Source organism: Periplaneta americana, chromosome 10 (assembly GCF_040183065.1).
Source record: "Periplaneta americana isolate PAMFEO1 chromosome 10, P.americana_PAMFEO1_priV1, whole genome shotgun sequence".
NCBI classification, from domain to species: domain Eukaryota; kingdom Metazoa; phylum Arthropoda; class Insecta; order Blattodea; family Blattidae; genus Periplaneta; species Periplaneta americana.
The window spans coordinates 164,480,447-164,498,912 of record NC_091126.1 but is presented as its reverse complement, the minus strand read 5'-3'; the positions used below and the strand labels follow the sequence as shown (position 1 = coordinate 164,498,912).

Here is an 18,466-nt window from a genome sequence, read left to right as displayed (position 1 = left end):
CAGACATTGCCAGATATCGAATCCCTAACCCCAAACTAATGTCATGAGCTTCCACGCAAACTATTCCATTATATCTCATTCTTTTTCATTTTTTAAACACAGTGAAAATCCACTGCGATTAACAATGACATTAAATGGTCAATATGGTATTTATTACCTTGTATGTTCATTTCAGAATTATTATATTGAGCATGAATTTTTAGTTGCGATAAAACATCGCAAAATATATTTTGGTGATTGAAAGAAGTAAGGCCATATGAAGGGTACAGATTTGGATGTAGAGTTTTGGTTGCTTAATTGAAGGAGTAAGTAATAATTACTAAGGCTTAAAGAAATTTAATGTTTATTTATAGCTTTAAAGGATAAAAGTTTAAAATAAACTTAAAGCCTTTAAAAATATTAATGATTAGTGTAGGTAGGCCTACATAGAATTTTTCTAGCTAGGAAGGAAGGAAGGAAGGAAGGAAGGAAGGATTGTCGTTCTGACGGCACTGTCGGTAAGTAAACCCACTGTTTTACCACTAATTTAGCGCACTCTGGAGAAAACATCTCGTAATCTCCACTCATCGCAGCGTCATCTCACGGCCGTTTCTGTACTATAATTATTGTTGACCAATGCCGCCATATGAGTACTGACAACAAGAACACTATATGTCTATTCCTTTTTTTTATATTCGGTGATATGAATAATGAATAATGCTACATTGTGTTATTTCGATTCTGTAGTTTCATATGTTATTTTCTAGCGAATATAAAGTTACTCGTGTAAGTGCGGTACTTTCAGTAGAGTTACAAATGAGTTTAATTCATGTCTTGTTTTGTCGTTAAATGCCAGTGTAATGTTTATTGAATGATGTGCAACATATAGGTTTTTACGTCAAGAAGTGTTGCAGAAACTTGAATGAAAGCGCTGTGATTTTACGTAATTGCACATTAATGTTAACACCCTAAGGGATATAAATTTGTTTCAGTTTATGGTTAAGTAAATATGCACGTCCACGTCAGTTTCGCATTTATGTTTCTGTTTTCACGGTTGTGTAGTACCGATTTTCATATTTTATAGTTATGTTTTATAACTGGTTTGTATTTATCACACTTAAATTTAGTTTTTTTTTTAACAATAGCAACCTTTCGACGTAAAGAAAGAGGTTAGGATTAGATAATGCAAACTCTGTAGGTTATGGTAAAATAAATATGCATATACCGGTAACACATTGTTAAATAATTATCAACTGGTACGGTAATTGTTTTACGTAAATCAACACCGGTTTATAATGCCCATTGAAATCTGCTGTATAAGCATAATGCTGATGAGTATTGTTTTGCTGTCGGATGGGGATGGAGAAGAGTATACTGTACAATTCATAAGTGGTGTTTTGTAAAATAAAATCAGACGGGATAGTCATGGTTTAGCTCCGATATACAAGCATAATATGCCTCAGCTGATTTAGTTTTAGGTTAGGATATGAAATTCATTATAAGATACGTTACTGTTCAAACAACTTCAAAATGTTTCTTACATTTAGTGGGAAAATTTTAGAACATGGATTGCACCTATCAAATTATGTCTTTTTAGTAATATTGTTGCCTTGTCTGCAATTAATTTTAGGTTTGGTTTTGAAATAACTACGAGGTACATTATTTTTACAAATAAATTTGGAAATTGGTCTAACTTTAACTCTGAAAATATTAATTTCGATGTAAGCTACATAAAATGAATTCTCCAGCCCATATTCTCTACATTTCCCGCCACAGGATAGAAACCTACTGTATATTAATACTGATATTCAGAATATACTTATATTTCAATTCATTCAACAAATAATGTATCAAACCTTATTTTTAGTATTGCTTTAAATATTAATGCAACTCTGTGTAACATAATATTTCCAGTTGATGTCTAGAAATGTAGTCCCGAAATGTAAATAACAGTGTGATATCTGAAACGTTTTCAAACTGTTATGCATATTTCAATGGGGTGTTTGTGCTTTAGGCCTAAATTTTAAATTATTTTTGGATTAAAGATAGAAATTTTCCTGACAAAATATTATTTTTATAGGCGCTGTCATATATTTAGTTACAACAGTTATAGGTAGGATAACTGATAGGCTCATATTTCTTTTTCCAAATTTGTAATTTGATAAAAAAAAACCTTGTTAAAGTACGTAGGAAACAGTTTATTTCTCAGATTGATAACTTTCCCTCTTCCCTCCCCCCACAATATTCGCTAAGCTACACAGAATTTAGTAATCATGAATAGCCTACAGTTGACAACTAAACATTAAATTAGAGTGGCCAGAAATAATTCAATATATTGTAATAACAGTATAATTTAATATATTCATCTTTTTTACAAAGAAAATGGGAATTCATAATTAGGTGTGGCACATAAAACCTCTCTTTGGAATATGGGTATCACTACAGGTACATTGACATGTTTTTGTTTTGACCGTGGATTTTTTAAAATTGTGTGTACACCACTGTTTAGGAACATTTCATGTGGAGAGGCAGGAAATATTGAAAATTAGGTACCAATTAATTTTTTCTTCTATGATATGCTCGTGAAATATTGATCACTATGTCAGTGTAGGTGTATACATAGCAGTGAAAATAAACACGCAGTTAATAAAAAAAGTCATATTTATAATCTAACCGAAATTTTCCTATCCTAATGTAATCTATCGGTAAGTTGAAATCAGTATGTTGTGTATACCTATGATTTGGAGTGCAGTATTGTCAGATTTAATTACAGTGAAAACTCTGTTTTTGATATCTCCAATTACGGACAACTTAAAAATTTTCCACTCCAAAGAATAGGCAATTTCGTAAAATGTTAATTGTTGTTTTTCAATGCATTCCAGTTTGTGATGAAACCATTATTACTCGAGCCTTCCAGTATTTAGAAACAATGCAGTTATCATTGAAGATGGCAGGGCAGGTTGATAAATGTTTTTCATTCGTCTTTACTGTTGCATAAAAAGCAGGTTCAAGAAGAGAAACAGTAATTGGCCTATGTAGTGAGCTTTGGCTGGACTGCTGTCTTCCTGCAATAGGAGTCAGGAGACCAACTTCCCCATTAGAGTGTAAAAAGACTGACAAATTCGATTTGGATGGCACAGTTGGTAGAGTCCTGGCCTTCTGTGCCCGAGGTTGCAGGTTCGATCCCGGCCCAGGTCGATGGCATTTAAGTGTGCTTAAATGCGTCAAGCTCATGTCAGTAAAAGAACTCCTGCAGGACAAAATTCCGACACACTGCCAACACTGATATAACCTCGGCAGTTGCAAGCGTCGTTAAATAAAACATAATTTATATAGACTGACAATATGTCAATCATAAGTTTTTTTAATTGGGTTATTTTACGACGCTGTATCAACATCTGAGGTTATTTAGCGTCTGAATGATATGAAGGTGATAATGCCAGTGAAATGAGTCCAGGGTCCAACACCGAAAATTACCCAGCATTTGCTCGTATTGGGTTGAGGGAAAACCCTGGAGAATACCTCAACCAGGTAACTTGCCCCGACCAGGATTCGAACCCGGGCCACCTGGTTTCGCGGCCAGACGCGCTGACTGTTACTCCACAGGTGTGGAGTAAACATAAGTAAACATTGCAGATTTAATTAATCTACATGTAGATTTATAAAACAGTTATATTACCAGTTGTTCTGTATGGTTGTGGAACTTGGACTGTCACTTTGAGAGAGGAACAGAGGCTACGGGTGTTTGAGAATAAGATGCTTAGGAAAATATTTGAGGCTAAGAGGGATGAAGTTGCAGGAGAATGGAGAAAGTTACACAACACAGAACTACATGCATTGTATTCTTCACCTGACATAATTAAGAACCACAATTTCAAGTTTGTGTGCACTTGATGTGGGTTTCTGGCATCTTGTCAGCCCACTCGAGGTATGTGGATATAAAGGGAAAAATTGGGATGGTGTCGGATGAAGTTCCTTGGTGCGCGCTCAGCCAAAATTCATAGGATCGATACCTGGCCCCGGAACAATCTTCCCCTTGAAATTATTCAAGTCTGCTTTACAGGGAGCTTTACCTGAAAGCTAGATTTGCATTGCATATAGAGTATTAGTTGGTAGGCCAGAGGGAAAAGACCTTTGGGGGTGCTGAGGTGTAGATGGGAGTTTAATATGAAAATGGATTTGAAGGAGGTGGGATCTGATAGTAAAGACTGGATTAATCTTGCTCAGGATAGGGACTGATGGTCAGCTTATGTGAGGGCAGCAATGAACCTCCAGGTTCTCTAAAAGCCATAAGTAAGTAAGTAAGTAGGCCTATATATTTGGTTATGTGTGTTGCAGGAAGATGGTCTGGCCCATGCTTAGTACATAATTACCAAAATTTTATTCGGTGAGATGTAGGGTGAGACAGTTGTGGCCAATAGCTATTATGAATGTGGCATTTGCTGATCTTCTTGGCCTTGAGTTGTTAGGGTGGTTTGGTCATATTAACAGAATGACAGATAGAAAGTTAGTTAAGGAAATTCATAATTGGAATCTATTATTAAGAAAAGCACATGGAAAACCCGAACTTGTATGGAGAGATAATGTGATTAAAAATCCTTAAAGAGCTTAAAGGTTAAAAATTTGACAATAGCCCAGGATAGGAGGGAATGGAGAAAATTTGTTGATAAGGCCAATAGCTGTCCATATATTGGCAGTATTACTGACAGTCTTTGGATGTGGCAGAATTTTATCTGCCAGTATTACTTTTGGTTAATTTGTGACTCACATGCGGGCTTTGCACTTCACAGTCCAAGCTTGCCAGTCTGTAACAGACTTTGACTCGCACTGCAAGTGTCCCTTGACATAGCAATATTGGAAACAGGTTTGTATTGGCGGGAAAGTGTATCGTTGAAAATGGATATCGTTTCTTATCAGAAGAGTTTCTTATGGAGCATAAAACTGTGTGAAACCTTTCCATGCCTTTGAAAGATGAAATCAAAAGAGTATTGAAATAAAAATAAAAAAAACACAGACAAATGAGCAGTTAGTAATATTTGCAAAATAAGTTACCCAGAAATAAAAAAAAATCACAGTGTTGCAATGAGACACTCAATAAAGTGCGATACATTCTCGCATCTGAGTATTTTGTTTAGTTAATTTGTGTGCTGTCAGTTCATTTTCTTTCTATTATTGAAACAAAGGCAAGTGACAAAGTTTTCTTCATTCCAGCCAATGTTTACTCCAACCTGAACGTGTTTTGTATTTTTGTTTTGTTTAGTAACATGTGACTAGTTACACAAAGAACAACCTTTGTTTTTTCTGTGATTCATATTTCTCACATACAATATGCTCACCAGTACTTTCAACATGTTGAAAGTCCAACGGGCCACGTCATTGTACAGGATTATTGAGAGTTTTGCATCATTAACACAAAATATTGGCCTGTCATAGGCTAAATCAACGTCTTTGCCATTCATTTTCATTTTTTGTCTTAGTGATCTGCAAAAAAATTAACCCATGATGGACAAATACTGATGGGACAGTCCCATTGAAGAAAGCCTGTCGATAATACTGCTAATATATGCGCAGCTATTTTAAAAAGTAGTAAGACCTGAAGAAAAAGAAGTTAACTACTTTAAACAGACGCACACCAATATGGGCAGAGATAGCATATTACTTGGGTAGTATTTACCTCTCTGTAATGGATATATTCATGAAATTGGAACTCTCTCTCCACTCATTCACAGTTGAAAATAGGTACACACTAATGACCTTCCGTATATATACGGTATTTTCTCGATTATCCTGCACCCTCGAGTAAGTAGTGCACCCCACTTTTGAAAGGCCCAAAAAGTAATATATATATATATATATATATATATATATATATATATATATATATATATTTTACTGTAAATGTATGAAGACCGGTAAATCTTAGAATTTACAGGTATAACCTAACATTTACCATTATGGTGCTGTAAAACACCAAATCTTTACTAAGATTTGCCATTCTTTTTGAACTTTTACATATCCATTTCCGATTCATCTTTTTATTGTTTTAGGGCTTATTTAAAAACATAAATAAAAATACCTCAGCAATGACTGAAATAATTTATAACTATTTTAAATTGAAGTTATTTAAATATTTTTACATTCCCATGTGATTATAATAAACAATATTCCGTATTAAAAATAGTGAAAAATATTATAGTTTTAACTACTGTCTTGTTATAGTATTCCGTACAAAAATTAACAAAGCCTTTATATTCCCTCAAACAGTCCAGGTCCACAAATAAAATAAAACAAACATTATGAATGTTAATTCTTGTTACAAGGTTGGCTGTTATGACATTTAGAAATACACAACATGGAAGATGATTTATACAAACATTTTTTTGTTTAACACTTTTTTTAAACAATTACACTTTTTGAACCCTTGTCCTCCAACGGAAGATAGTTTGCCAACCACTTCCCGTATGCTAATTTCTTCTTTTCTTACTTCTTCGATGATAAAATTTTCTTTGCACAATGTAAATTGGTTCTTAGTGTACAATGACTTCAGTTTGCCAACTTTGGTACCAAGTTTATAAAACTCGTCATCTTGAATTTTTATGACCACTGCTATTATTGATTTTGCATCAATTTTTGCCCGGTCTATATCCGATACTTTAATTCTCAAATTATGTCTAACTGAAAGTTTTGGAATTTTGTTACAAGTGGCTGCTTTCATTTTCTTCATTTGCATTTCAAGACTTCCTTTGGCAGCCTCTCAGAACCGCTTCACTTTATCAATCCTGCATTTATTTCTGAACCTGTACAACGGAGGCAGGATTTTTTGTTCTGGATTCTTCGATCTAGCTTTTACCAGCTCACATCGGTAAATCCTGAGATTTACCAACATTTCTTGGTAAAAGTTCAAAATGTATGAATCTAATAAGATATTTTGGGGTTTTACCGCACTATAATGGTAAATGTTAGGTTATACCTGTAAATTCTAAGCTTTACAGGTCTTCGTACATTTATGGTAACATATATATATATATATATATATATATATATATATAAGTTGGCCTCGATAATGTAGTTGGTATAGCTCTGGCCTTATATGCTTGAGGTTGCGGGTTCGATTCTGGTCCAGGTCGATGGCATTTAAGTCTGTTTAAATGTGACAGGCTCATGTCAGTACATCTACTGGCATGTTAAAAGAACTCCTGCGGGACAAAATTCCGGCACACCAGCGATGCTGATATAACCTCTGCAGTTGCGAGCGTCGTTAAATAAACCATAATTATATATATATATATATATATATATATATATATATATATATATATATATATATATATATATAAAATTTCAACAAATATATTCTCGACAAATTAAAACCAGTTAAACACAATTAAAGTTCAGTTAACAATAAATACATTTTATCCTGGAACAGGGTACATTTCAAACCCATCCTATGCGCACACACTGCACACATGTCACTTGTCTTGCTTATTTGACTGTTTACATGATATCCTATAACATTAATATCATGCTTCACGATTTCCATGTTCCTCTCCATCTTTGATAATTCAAATTCGCTGCAAGTAAAGGATCACAATCTCATACCGTTGGTTAGGAATTGAAAATTTAAGACATACAAACTGTACACTTATAACACTTGAACTTGATTCTGACGAATGTACTGCTAAAATATCCGTGCAGGAAGGTAATGATGTGTGCCAACACCTTAGGAGTTGTCCACACCTGTGGAGTAACGGTTAGCGCGTCTGGCCGCGAAACCAGGTGGCCCGGGTTCGATTCCCGGTCGTGACAAGTTACCTGGTTGAGGTTTTTTCCGGGGTTTTCCCTCAGCCCAATATGAGCAAATGCTGGGTAACTTTCGGTGCTGGACCTCGGATTCATTTCACCGGCATTATCACCTTCATCTCATTCAGACGCTAAATAACCTAAGATGTTGATAAAGCATTGTAAAATAACCTACTAACCTAACCTTAGGAGTTGCAGAGGAGAAAAATTGGGCAATGTTACCAACTTCATTTCGAATAAGCTGTGCACCCGTACTGTTTACTTGTCTATTTCGGAAAAAAAGTGCGCAGGATATTCCAGAAAATACGGTACTTCAAGGCTTGCCAAGGACAATGGATTTTGAGGCCTAAAGTTGGAAAGGATGTTGAATTGCTGCAGTTGAAAGCATTGTTATATAAAATATTAATACTGTTGACAGGCATATGGTCCATTAGTTGAGAGTTGAAGACCACTGTTCAACTAACTGGGATGCAGCAAGAACCGAACTGTCTTTTATGGTTATGTCGTTGATACCTAGCCTAGTCTTTTTTTCTCCACTTAAGCTAATGTCCTATGACCTCGGGTCTGTCAATGTGCCTACAAGATCATAGTTATAAAATATGCAGGATGTTGTATTCTTAATTCTCAAAGGCAGAATTCCATCAGAATCCCTCTCCAACAAAACATTTTTGTACTCCTATCTTCTGTTAAATTTTACATTGTACCCTAATTTGTAACGGACAGTGTTCTGCGTAACTTTCTGTCTGTGAACTATGCACTCTTGACTGGACACTCTGCAGTTAATTTCAATTTTTCAGTTCAATGACTAGCATTACTGCTTTGTGAGCCATGCAAACATACATCTTCACTATCTTACTGTGCTTACTGTGCCGACCTTTAGATCTTGGAGAAACCAAGAAGTAATTTTTTTAGCATTCTGGAACTATAAGTGTAATAAATGTTCGTTTTGACAGCTCCATTGCTGACTTTAAATTGTATTGTGTTAAGCGAATTAACTTCGAAGTACCTGTCCCTTAACAAAATGGACAACTCTATATTTTTATTGATTATTTAATCTCTATTTTCCAAAATGAGTCCGATAAATTGATATTCACTTTATAGTTTGAGAAACCTTGATCTTTCTTTTTGTTCCAGTATTATTTACTGAGAGTTCATATCAGACCGATCCCACTCCACCCTCTACCTATAAGATCTGTTTGCGGGTGTCGAGTGGTTGTACTCCGGGGTACGGACAAGTCAGTGTACACTGTCATATGCAGACAGATCACACTTCACCCCTTATCTCTTAGCTTCCTTGCAGTAGCAGCTCGCCGTCAAGAAAGTAGGTGAAGTGCTGTTCACATAAACAAATGCATGAACAGTTTTACCAATATAACGAGTAGGCCTACTATTCTTAAACTACGTACAATTTTAATAGTTTTAGTACACATGCAAACAGGAAAACTAATTTATTCAGGACTCACCCAATTTCTTGCATACAAAGTCAATCCTCCCATCTTTTAAAGCAGCAAACAATCGATGATGTCTTCATAAAATGTCTGAGTTTAACTGAGGGTGGACAGTATATCTCTATGCAAAGCTATGGGGCTAATGATGAAAGTCTCTCCTGTGATGTAGCATTCCGAGTGAAATTTTCAATATTTTCAAACAGAAAAGCATCTTTCATCGGAAGAATTTTTAAAGTTATTTTATACAACTTCTCTATTTTCTTAGCACTTTTTAAAACAAAGAACAAAAATGGAACTGTAGATCGTCAAGAATTTAAAACATCTTTTATCCTCATATTTAAGTCTATAAAACGACATTTCTAATAAATTACAAACTGTGTCATTTTCGGAATAATATTTCGCACTCATTTATCAACATTTTCTATTTGCTGGTACCTAATTACTCGTATTTGTATAATAGCTATAGTGATTAAACATATAATATATACTTAGATGTAGGATTAATACACAATATACACTTATCACTAATATACTTTAAATACATTAAATAAGTTAATATATACGTACACAGTATTAAACTACATGTGTACATTTACGCGCGCGTTAAACTTTCAAATACAAGAGCTTGAACAAAACTGGCGACCTCATGAGAAAAAATCATACACGCCGCGGAAAACAACTTTTAAACTTTGCGAATGTATGTGGGGTGTATTCCTGATAAAATAACATAGAGCCAGCTAATTTACCACTGCAGGGGTGGCTGCTAAGACACAGAGAATGAGAAAACTATTCTCGAGTCAGGTAGTACATACTGTAAAATTTCACAGCCCTTGAACAATAGCCCCTGGCCTTGGAGACCATCTTCACCCTTCTCTATTATTAGTACTGTTAGATCTGCAAACTGGTTACTCTTCCTACAAGTCTGACAGTTCTCCGTAACTGAAAGACTCAGAAACGCACTTCACTCATACAATCTTTCTTTAGTGCGTGATGTCACGTTACCATGGAAACCAAGTGCTGTATGAGAATGGGAGCCCAAATAATTTCACCTCTACAGTATTGTAAGTTCCAATAGACACCACTCGGCGCTCGTAACAGTTGACATTATTCTATTCAGCAGACGGTTACAGGTACTATTTATACAACTAAACACTGTTCAGAACGACTGAAAAAACTTATTTTAGAAATACGATACTGGTATTAACTAGAATTAATTATTAATACGAGATAAAATTGCGTTTTACACATAAATAGGTGAAGTAGTACTTCACCTGAATGACCGCCCCTGCTTCCTTGGTACATGCGTTCGACACTATGGTCATTAAGCTGATGGAACTACCTGGAACTGTTCTGCATAGGAACTCTCTGTACTATGATATTTACTTGAATTTGTACCTAATATTGTGTTTTATTTCATTATATTTTATGCTTTTCTCTTTTTATTTGCTTAATTTTACCATATCTTTTCTGTCTCTTTGTATTTTATCACTTTTTTTATTTCATTTCTTTAATTTACTTTATTTCGTAATTTATACAATGTTAACTTCACTCATTTTACTATGTGCATTATTAGACTATACATCTTGCTTTATTTTTATTTTACTTTTCTCCTACTTCTATTCACTTTATTTAAATTCCTTGGTTTATAAACCCTCTGGAGATCTCAAAACATTTTCAGAATAAAATTTGATAATGTCATTTCTATAATAATTAGCTAAGGAAAGTACTTAATTCCTGAAGGATATCAAAGGAAAAATATTTAATTTCAGGTGTTGGGTATGACTTACTGGGACTGTGCATTTTCAGCGCGGGGTTGTGTGCAATGAGCCTGAAACTGACGCACATGTTTGTGGTCAGACATGGCTCTGATCCTGTGGTACTTCCTCTGCAGTGCGGTGATGGTGACGCATATCATGGCTCAGACAGGTGCGTGTGAGACTGTGGAGTTAGTTTTAGTTAATACTTTGTGCAGCAGAATAGCAAGTTGGCAGATTTGTAACCAAGTGTTAACTCTAAAATTAATATTGTTGCACATTGACTTAATTACATTGAAATTTAAAAATATGTAACTGTATCTGAAGTTTAGGTACAAAATTCTGTGCCCAGTTGTAGATCAAAATACAGTAGTTCACTGACGCCATCAAATGGATTAGGAGTCGATCTTTGAGAAGGCTTATAAAATTGTAGTTTACAAATGAGCTCTGACAAGCAAACATTCTCATGGGGGCAGATAAAAAAAGTTATTTTTTTTTTCCTTCCACCATGTTAATAATTTCAAAACAGGTGCTAATCCACACGAGTACTGGTGTCACAAATTATGATGCTAGTACTGAAGGGTTAAAGCACAGTCTAGTATATATAGTCACGAAATTTGGGATGATTTTTTGCATTTCTCGCGATAGTTGCTAGCCGCTTGGAGTGCTGTGAGTACTAGGAATAATAGATTGTGCCACTGCCATCGTGATCTAATACAGGGCGTAAGGCAAACCATATAACTCGCTTAACCCCGATCACGAAGTGCGGCATTTCAACCATATAAATTAATATAATGCGTAAAGAGTAACATATATTTCTCTAAAATGTGTAATTGCATTAATAACATTTAAAACAATGATTATGAGACATAATTCACTTGCGAGTTAAGATGTAATATTATTTTTGGTGTGGAAATTACGTTGTTTGTATTGTATTCTTGTACATTCACTTATGCACAATTCAATAATTTTCAGTTGTACCGCACGGATATTTAGATATGTTGAAATTATAGGTTATGTTTAATGCTGCAAGATGTATAAATAAGCAAATAACTTGCTGACAAGCATGTAGCAGGAATTTAGACTGACCTACTGTACTCACTGAAAAATACCGATTCAGCTATTGTAGTGTGCTGGCCAGTGGCGGCTCGTGGGTATTGAATTAAGGGGGGCTGCATTCAAAAATAAACCAAGCAACTTTATTTTTTATATTATTTTTTTACCTATATTTGATGTCAACATTTACAACCATGTAATGTGGACCTCACAACTTACTTTATTTAAAGATTAGTTCCATGCGCCTTATCTTTAAGTTGTGTTTAAATGAGACAGGCCCTTGTCAGTAGATTTACTGGCATTTAAAAGAATCCTGTGGACAAAATTCCGGCACACCAGCGACGCTGATATAACCCCTGCTGTTGTGAGTGTCGTTAAATAAACCATAATTTAATTTTTTATATGCAAATTTGAACCTTAGAAATATCTAACTGGCGATGTTGTAGTTGGTTGTATAATATATATACATGATACATCAATAAATGAAAAAAACTGAGCCAGAAATTGAATTCAGGATCTTCAAGTGTATGCACCAGGGCGCTTGCCTCATTTATTCTGATGTTAGATGTTTCAGATTCCATTATGGCTTGAAAACATTCTAGAAATGGCTCCTTCTCATGAACAACATTTACTGTTCTTATTTTAAATCCATCTTGTTGCCCCAGCTGATGGAATTGTCTTTGAAACACATTAATCTAATACAGATCGAGAGAAGAAAGCAGGGATACTGGATAAATTAGCAAAAAATATGCGAGCTTTGTAGGCTATTTTGTTTAGCGGCTCTTTCCATTACGACATTCAACTGATGGGCACTTAATTTCACATTTCTCCTGAATTGTTAAGGTACTGAACTGATTAGACTGTAAATATTGTACAGAATTAAACATTGTTGCACTTGTTATACTCACAACATTAAAGAAAATGTATTTAAAACTGCGCGCTACTGACAAGCTGCTGCAAATTTTGCAGCGCCAGTAAACTCTGGATTCATGGCCAGGGATAGCAGGGGGAGGGGTAAAACTAACGCGCAAAGCATCCGAGACGAGACTGGCAGCTCCAGGGGTGGAAGTGGCTTCACCCATAGTCCTTGTCTCTGGTTTTGCTCTGACAGCACCAGGGGAGGAAGTGACTTCACTAACGATTGCGTGATGTCATTGAGAGCGAAAAATTAAAAAAATTCGAGCCGCTAAATAGAGATTGTATAATAAATGTTTTTCACAACATAAAACGAGACAAGAGCCACAAATGTCTGGGGGTGCTGCAGCTCCGCAGCCCCTCTTCGAAAGCCGCCCCTAGTGCTGGCTATATGTCAACAACTGCTAACCTGGATGCAGTTTGATGACATGGAAGAATTAGTTAATAGGCATAAGTGAACCTATAATTAAACATAAATATGTAAGTTATAGAATAAATTTAGATGTTAAAGTAAAAAAGAAAGAAGAAAATTAATTTATAAATGTTCATGGTAGAAAATTGTGAAAAGGAGCAGATAAATAAGTTTTAAAGTTTTAATAGTTATCACGATTGGTTTAAACATGCACTAAAACTAGATGTAAGTGCAAGTTTGAACAATTAATTACTGAGATTTGCGATAAATTAATTAGTTTAGGAAATTGTATATTTATTATGTATAACTACTTTTGCATATAGATCATTTTTTAAATTATTAAGTTTGTACTTTTGTGAACTAGTATCAATAAATCTAAATCTAAATCTAGGTTATGTTTACTGTACCAGTTGCCCCTTTCTGTCTAATTTTATTGGTCTCCAATGCCCTGCCATTACATATATATGTTATGTCATATGGAAATTATAGATTATGTTTACTATATATAACTTATATTCCTATATTCGCAATTATACATTATAATTAAACATAATATCACGTATGATACACTACACATTCAATTTGTATATTAATACTATATTTGAGTACTGAATTATTGTATATACTAGACTGTGGTTAAAGGGTCTTTTAATCATTCTCTTATTTTATCTCATACATGGTCTCATTTATGATGCAGGTGAGACTGGACAGCTGCCACCCACTGGCTACTGCGCTCCATATAATGGTAAAGTGTGTAAACATTACCTAAATGGAACAGGATTGGTGTGGTTTAACATTTCGCATGACAATACTGGTGGCTGGCTGAATGAGAAAATCACAGCAGGACTGTGGAAGGAGATGATAGTGGGATTGAAAGAGCCTTGTCGCAGTGCTGCTGAGGTATTATCTCCATGAATTATTGAAAGCTTATTTCTTAATTAATTGTCTGATTCAGTGAAAGAGAATGAGTTATCCCACTAATATCTTAACGAGGACCTTGAATCTGTATCTGCATGGGCCAGAAAGTTTGATTTGACTCTCAATGCAAGAAAATCACAAGCAATCCTAGTGGGACATCGTCTATTATGCAATATTACTCCTGCTCTTCCAGTCAAGTTAAACGACACAATAATCCTTTTTGCTTCCTGTGTTAAAAACCTTGGAGTTTACTTTGATACGCATTTAAACTGCAATAACCAAGTAACCCATATTACCAAAAAAGTGCTTTCCATACTACATTCCTTAAACAGCATTCGAAAATTCCTTCTGCTATCACTCAAGAAAATACTAGTGGAAACACTAGTAATGTCTCACTTCGATTATTGCGATTTTCTACTGACTGACCTCAATGTCAACCAGTTGCAAAAATTACGTGTTCGTAATTCTTGTGTTTGCTTCATCTGCGATGTCCGTCGCGCTGACCACATTACCCCATCATTCCAAACTCTAAACTGGCTGTGGCTTAACGAATATAGAAATTTTCATTCTCTTGTTCTCCTTTTCCAAGTCCTTCACACTTCTACACCTACCTATCTTGCCTCCCGTTTCAGTTACCTGTCATCATATCATAATCTCTTCACACGCACACAAAATAGCCGCATACTAGCCATACCAACACATAAGACTTCATCGTATTCATCATCATACACAATCTCGCTCTCGCGCTTGTGGAATAACCTACCCAGTGACATCAGAGACTGTCGGAATTTAGTAGCAAAGCAAGCTTATTAAGCATTTTCTTACTGCGTAGAGTAGGTTTAATTTTTACTTAATCAATAAAAGAAATGTTTCTCTCTTCTTAACTTTTACAATAAACTGTCTAGCTTTTATTAATCAGTTAATCTTTTAGTACTTTGAACTTTATTGTATTTGTAAATTTAATATTAATTGTAATTGTATTCTTAATATTGTAGTTGTAATCCCCTGGTAGAGGGGAAGAGAAGGCCTGATGGCCTTATCTCTACTAGGATAAATAAATAAATAATATCTCGCAAGGGATATGTGCGTTTTGCACGAAAATATTTCTCGAATACAAATGTGTATAATCTCCTTATGCATTGCAACTTTAATATACAGTAGTTATTTCATAGCCTACGTCTTTACAAAGTTATTTTACATCAATACATGCTGAATGATCTTTTCTTTGTATTACTTCTTGAAATCAAACGTGCGTAATTTATTATAGCATGGTGGTACTTATCTCCCTCACTTTCTTCATGCATTTTGAAAAGTATTCTTTAAATATGGTCCAGTTTTGGAGACTAGATCTTCGGCCAAAGACAGTGTTCAGGAAATTAAACACAGTATTTACCAGGTAGATGTGGAACCATTCCACGTAAACTACTGGGTGGATAGAGGCAGGCCAGTTTCAAGAAGTTGTAGCATGAAGACATGAGAAAGAATACAGCCATTCCAGGCAGACTGGGAGTTCCAATGAAAAAAATCTTTTTCAGAAATATTTGTTTATTATTATTGTAAGACATAGATAAGGCTCTAAATTTAAATATTCTAATGTTTTATTTTCAAACGGAAGATAATTTACAAGTTTTATGGGCATTGAATGTAAATGATCTTGGCTAAGTTATGGGTACTTTTTATTTCCCTAAAGTTAGCAGCACTTACTCATAAGGCCCATTCACAATGAAAATTAAACATAATAATAATCCGTGGCGCTACAGCCCGTGAAGGGCCTAGACCGACCAGCCGGCTGCTGGCCTCACGCCCACATGCCAGAATGGAGGTATTGTGTGGTTAGCACGATGATCCCCCCAGCCGTTATAGCTGGTATTCGCAACCGGATTTCGCTACCTATCGTAGCTCCCCAAGTGCATCACGATGCTGGGTGGGCACCTGTCCCATACACTGGCTGAAATTTCATGAGAAAATTTCTTCCCCCATGAGGACTCGAACCAGCGCGCATTCCGTAACGCGAGTCCTAGGCGGGATGCCTTAGACCGCGATGCCACGGCGCGGGACGAAAATTAAACATAACCGTAACATAAACACAGAATTAATTGATTAACTAGCGGACTTACTCGTGTTAATTATGTAAGATTTGTGCGGCTTACATATGTTTCAGTGCTTCACGCACCATCATCAGTAGGCTCTGAGGATGGTGCGTGAAGCACTGAAACAGCTGTAAGCCGCACAAATCTTACATAATTAACACCAGTAAGTCCGCTAGTTAATCAATTAATTATATTCAAGTGTTAAAAGTAGTGTACACAAGATTCAAAATGGATAAACACAGAAGTTTGCGGCCATGTTATCAAATGGGATCATTCACAATGATTCACATAAACACTGACATTAACATTGCTGTTAGATGTTAACATGAAAGTTTGCGAACTCCAAACTTTCATGCTTATGCTTACGTGATTTGCAAACAGTACACAATCGTGGAGCACTGAAGTATACGACAGAATAATGAGGAAATGGCGTCGTTGTTATGTTTCCATGGTTACCAAGTATCTTTGGGGTTATGTTTATGACACCATCATGAATGATGTGATTTTACACTAACGTTTACATTCTTAAGTTAACGCTTACATTATGTTGAATTTTCATTGTGAATGGGCCTATAGTGAGATCAGCTGATGTTTTTCAAGGAGCTATTGTTGAAGAAATATTTTGAGAGCATGCGCTGTTAATTTCAGTGCTCCAGGATCAAGAAACCTTTACTCTGTACTATATTCTTTCTGCCATTTATTTTAAGTAGATTGGGTTAATAACTACTAGCAATCTTACAGTTCAAGTGAATATTTTGACTTAGAAATGTCACAGTTGCTTTGAAACTGGAAAAATGGACAATAACTCATCTGTAACATCCATGACAAAATGTGTGTAACATTTGAACAGCTATAAAATATTTACCAATTATGTTTTTGTGAACTAATTCGGTGCCATGACATTTGCATAGCTTTCACATGGACACTATGAGAATTAATTTCTCTTTGCTTGAGGCAGAGGCGTATGTTTTACATTTTTTGTCAGTAAGATGTGAAGTGAGTTCACAAATCTTGTAACATCCGTGGTGCAAACTTTTCTTTATTTTCTGCAATAATAATAAATTTTATTCAAACAACTTTTCTTCTGTAAAATGATACTTATCTTCTAAATTGATTCTAATAATAAAAGTTGACAAAAGTCATTTCATTTTCAATATATAGAGTTTGAAAATAGTGAAAATGTAACATTCATGACAACTGGAATGGCTGAATATGCAAATATTGTTTAGACTTAACTGTTCCATGAACAGAGACCAGGCTGCTGATGTCACCGACTGACATAGCCATGCATTGTAATGTATCTTAACTGCTGTGCCTCCATACACTTCCAAGAAAATTGTATAAATTACTCTTCATTGTACACATTGCTTACAACTTTGGCTTGCAGTCGTAGAGTAAAATCCGTGGTGTGACTGCCCATGAAGGGCCAAGGTCTACCAGCCAGTTACTTGTCTCACCACGTTCCACATGCCTCATCCAACTAGAACAGAAGTATTGTGTAGTTAACTTAAGTATCACACCTCAGCTGTTACACCTGGTTTTTGTAACTGGGGTTTTGTTACCAATTGTAGTTTCCCAAATTCATCACAAAGCTCGTGGGCATCAATCCCATACAGTGGCCGAAATTTCGTGAGAGAATTCCTTCCCCATGAGGACTTGAAACACAGCACATTCTGTGATGGGACTTCTAAGCATAATGCTTCAGAATTTAAATTTGAAAGGCACTGTGAGGGCCGATAAGCTGACAAAACTCCTATTGTTATAATGTTTCAGACCATCGTGGTTTGCAGACATACTTGTATGTATTGTCTTCCTACCTAAAACCTGAGTCACACGGGGATAGTTTACAGGAGTCAAGTGCTTGAAGCCTCTAAACTTGACACCATATTTGTGATCACACGGAGACATTAAACTTGAAACCATGCTTGAAAAAAAGCGTGCGCTGAATGTTGTATTCGCAGTGGTGTTTGAATTCTTGTATTCTGTTATAGTTAATAAAAATCAATAGTGAACTGGCATTTTGGTTTGGTGAAACTGAAGATGCCACGAGCACAAATTCAAGCATGTGTGCAGCTAATTGGCGCCTTGTTATTG

The 18,466-nt window shown here is 35.5% G+C and overlaps 1 protein-coding gene across 1 annotated transcript in view; it reads left to right on the top strand.

Moving 5' to 3' along the window:
- The first annotated feature begins 613 nt into the window (after positions 1–613).
- The window catches only part of Nrk (Neurospecific receptor kinase), a 64,599-nt gene continuing 46,746 nt past the window's right edge, over positions 614–18,466 (top strand). The window contains exons 1-3 of the mRNA XM_069838353.1: positions 614–765; positions 10,997–11,153; positions 14,062–14,264. Of these exons, the coding sequence (XP_069694454.1) occupies positions 11,087–11,153; positions 14,062–14,264 (270 nt within the window). The 5' untranslated portion in view covers positions 614–765; positions 10,997–11,086. The remainder of the gene's footprint in view (positions 766–10,996; positions 11,154–14,061; positions 14,265–18,466) is intronic.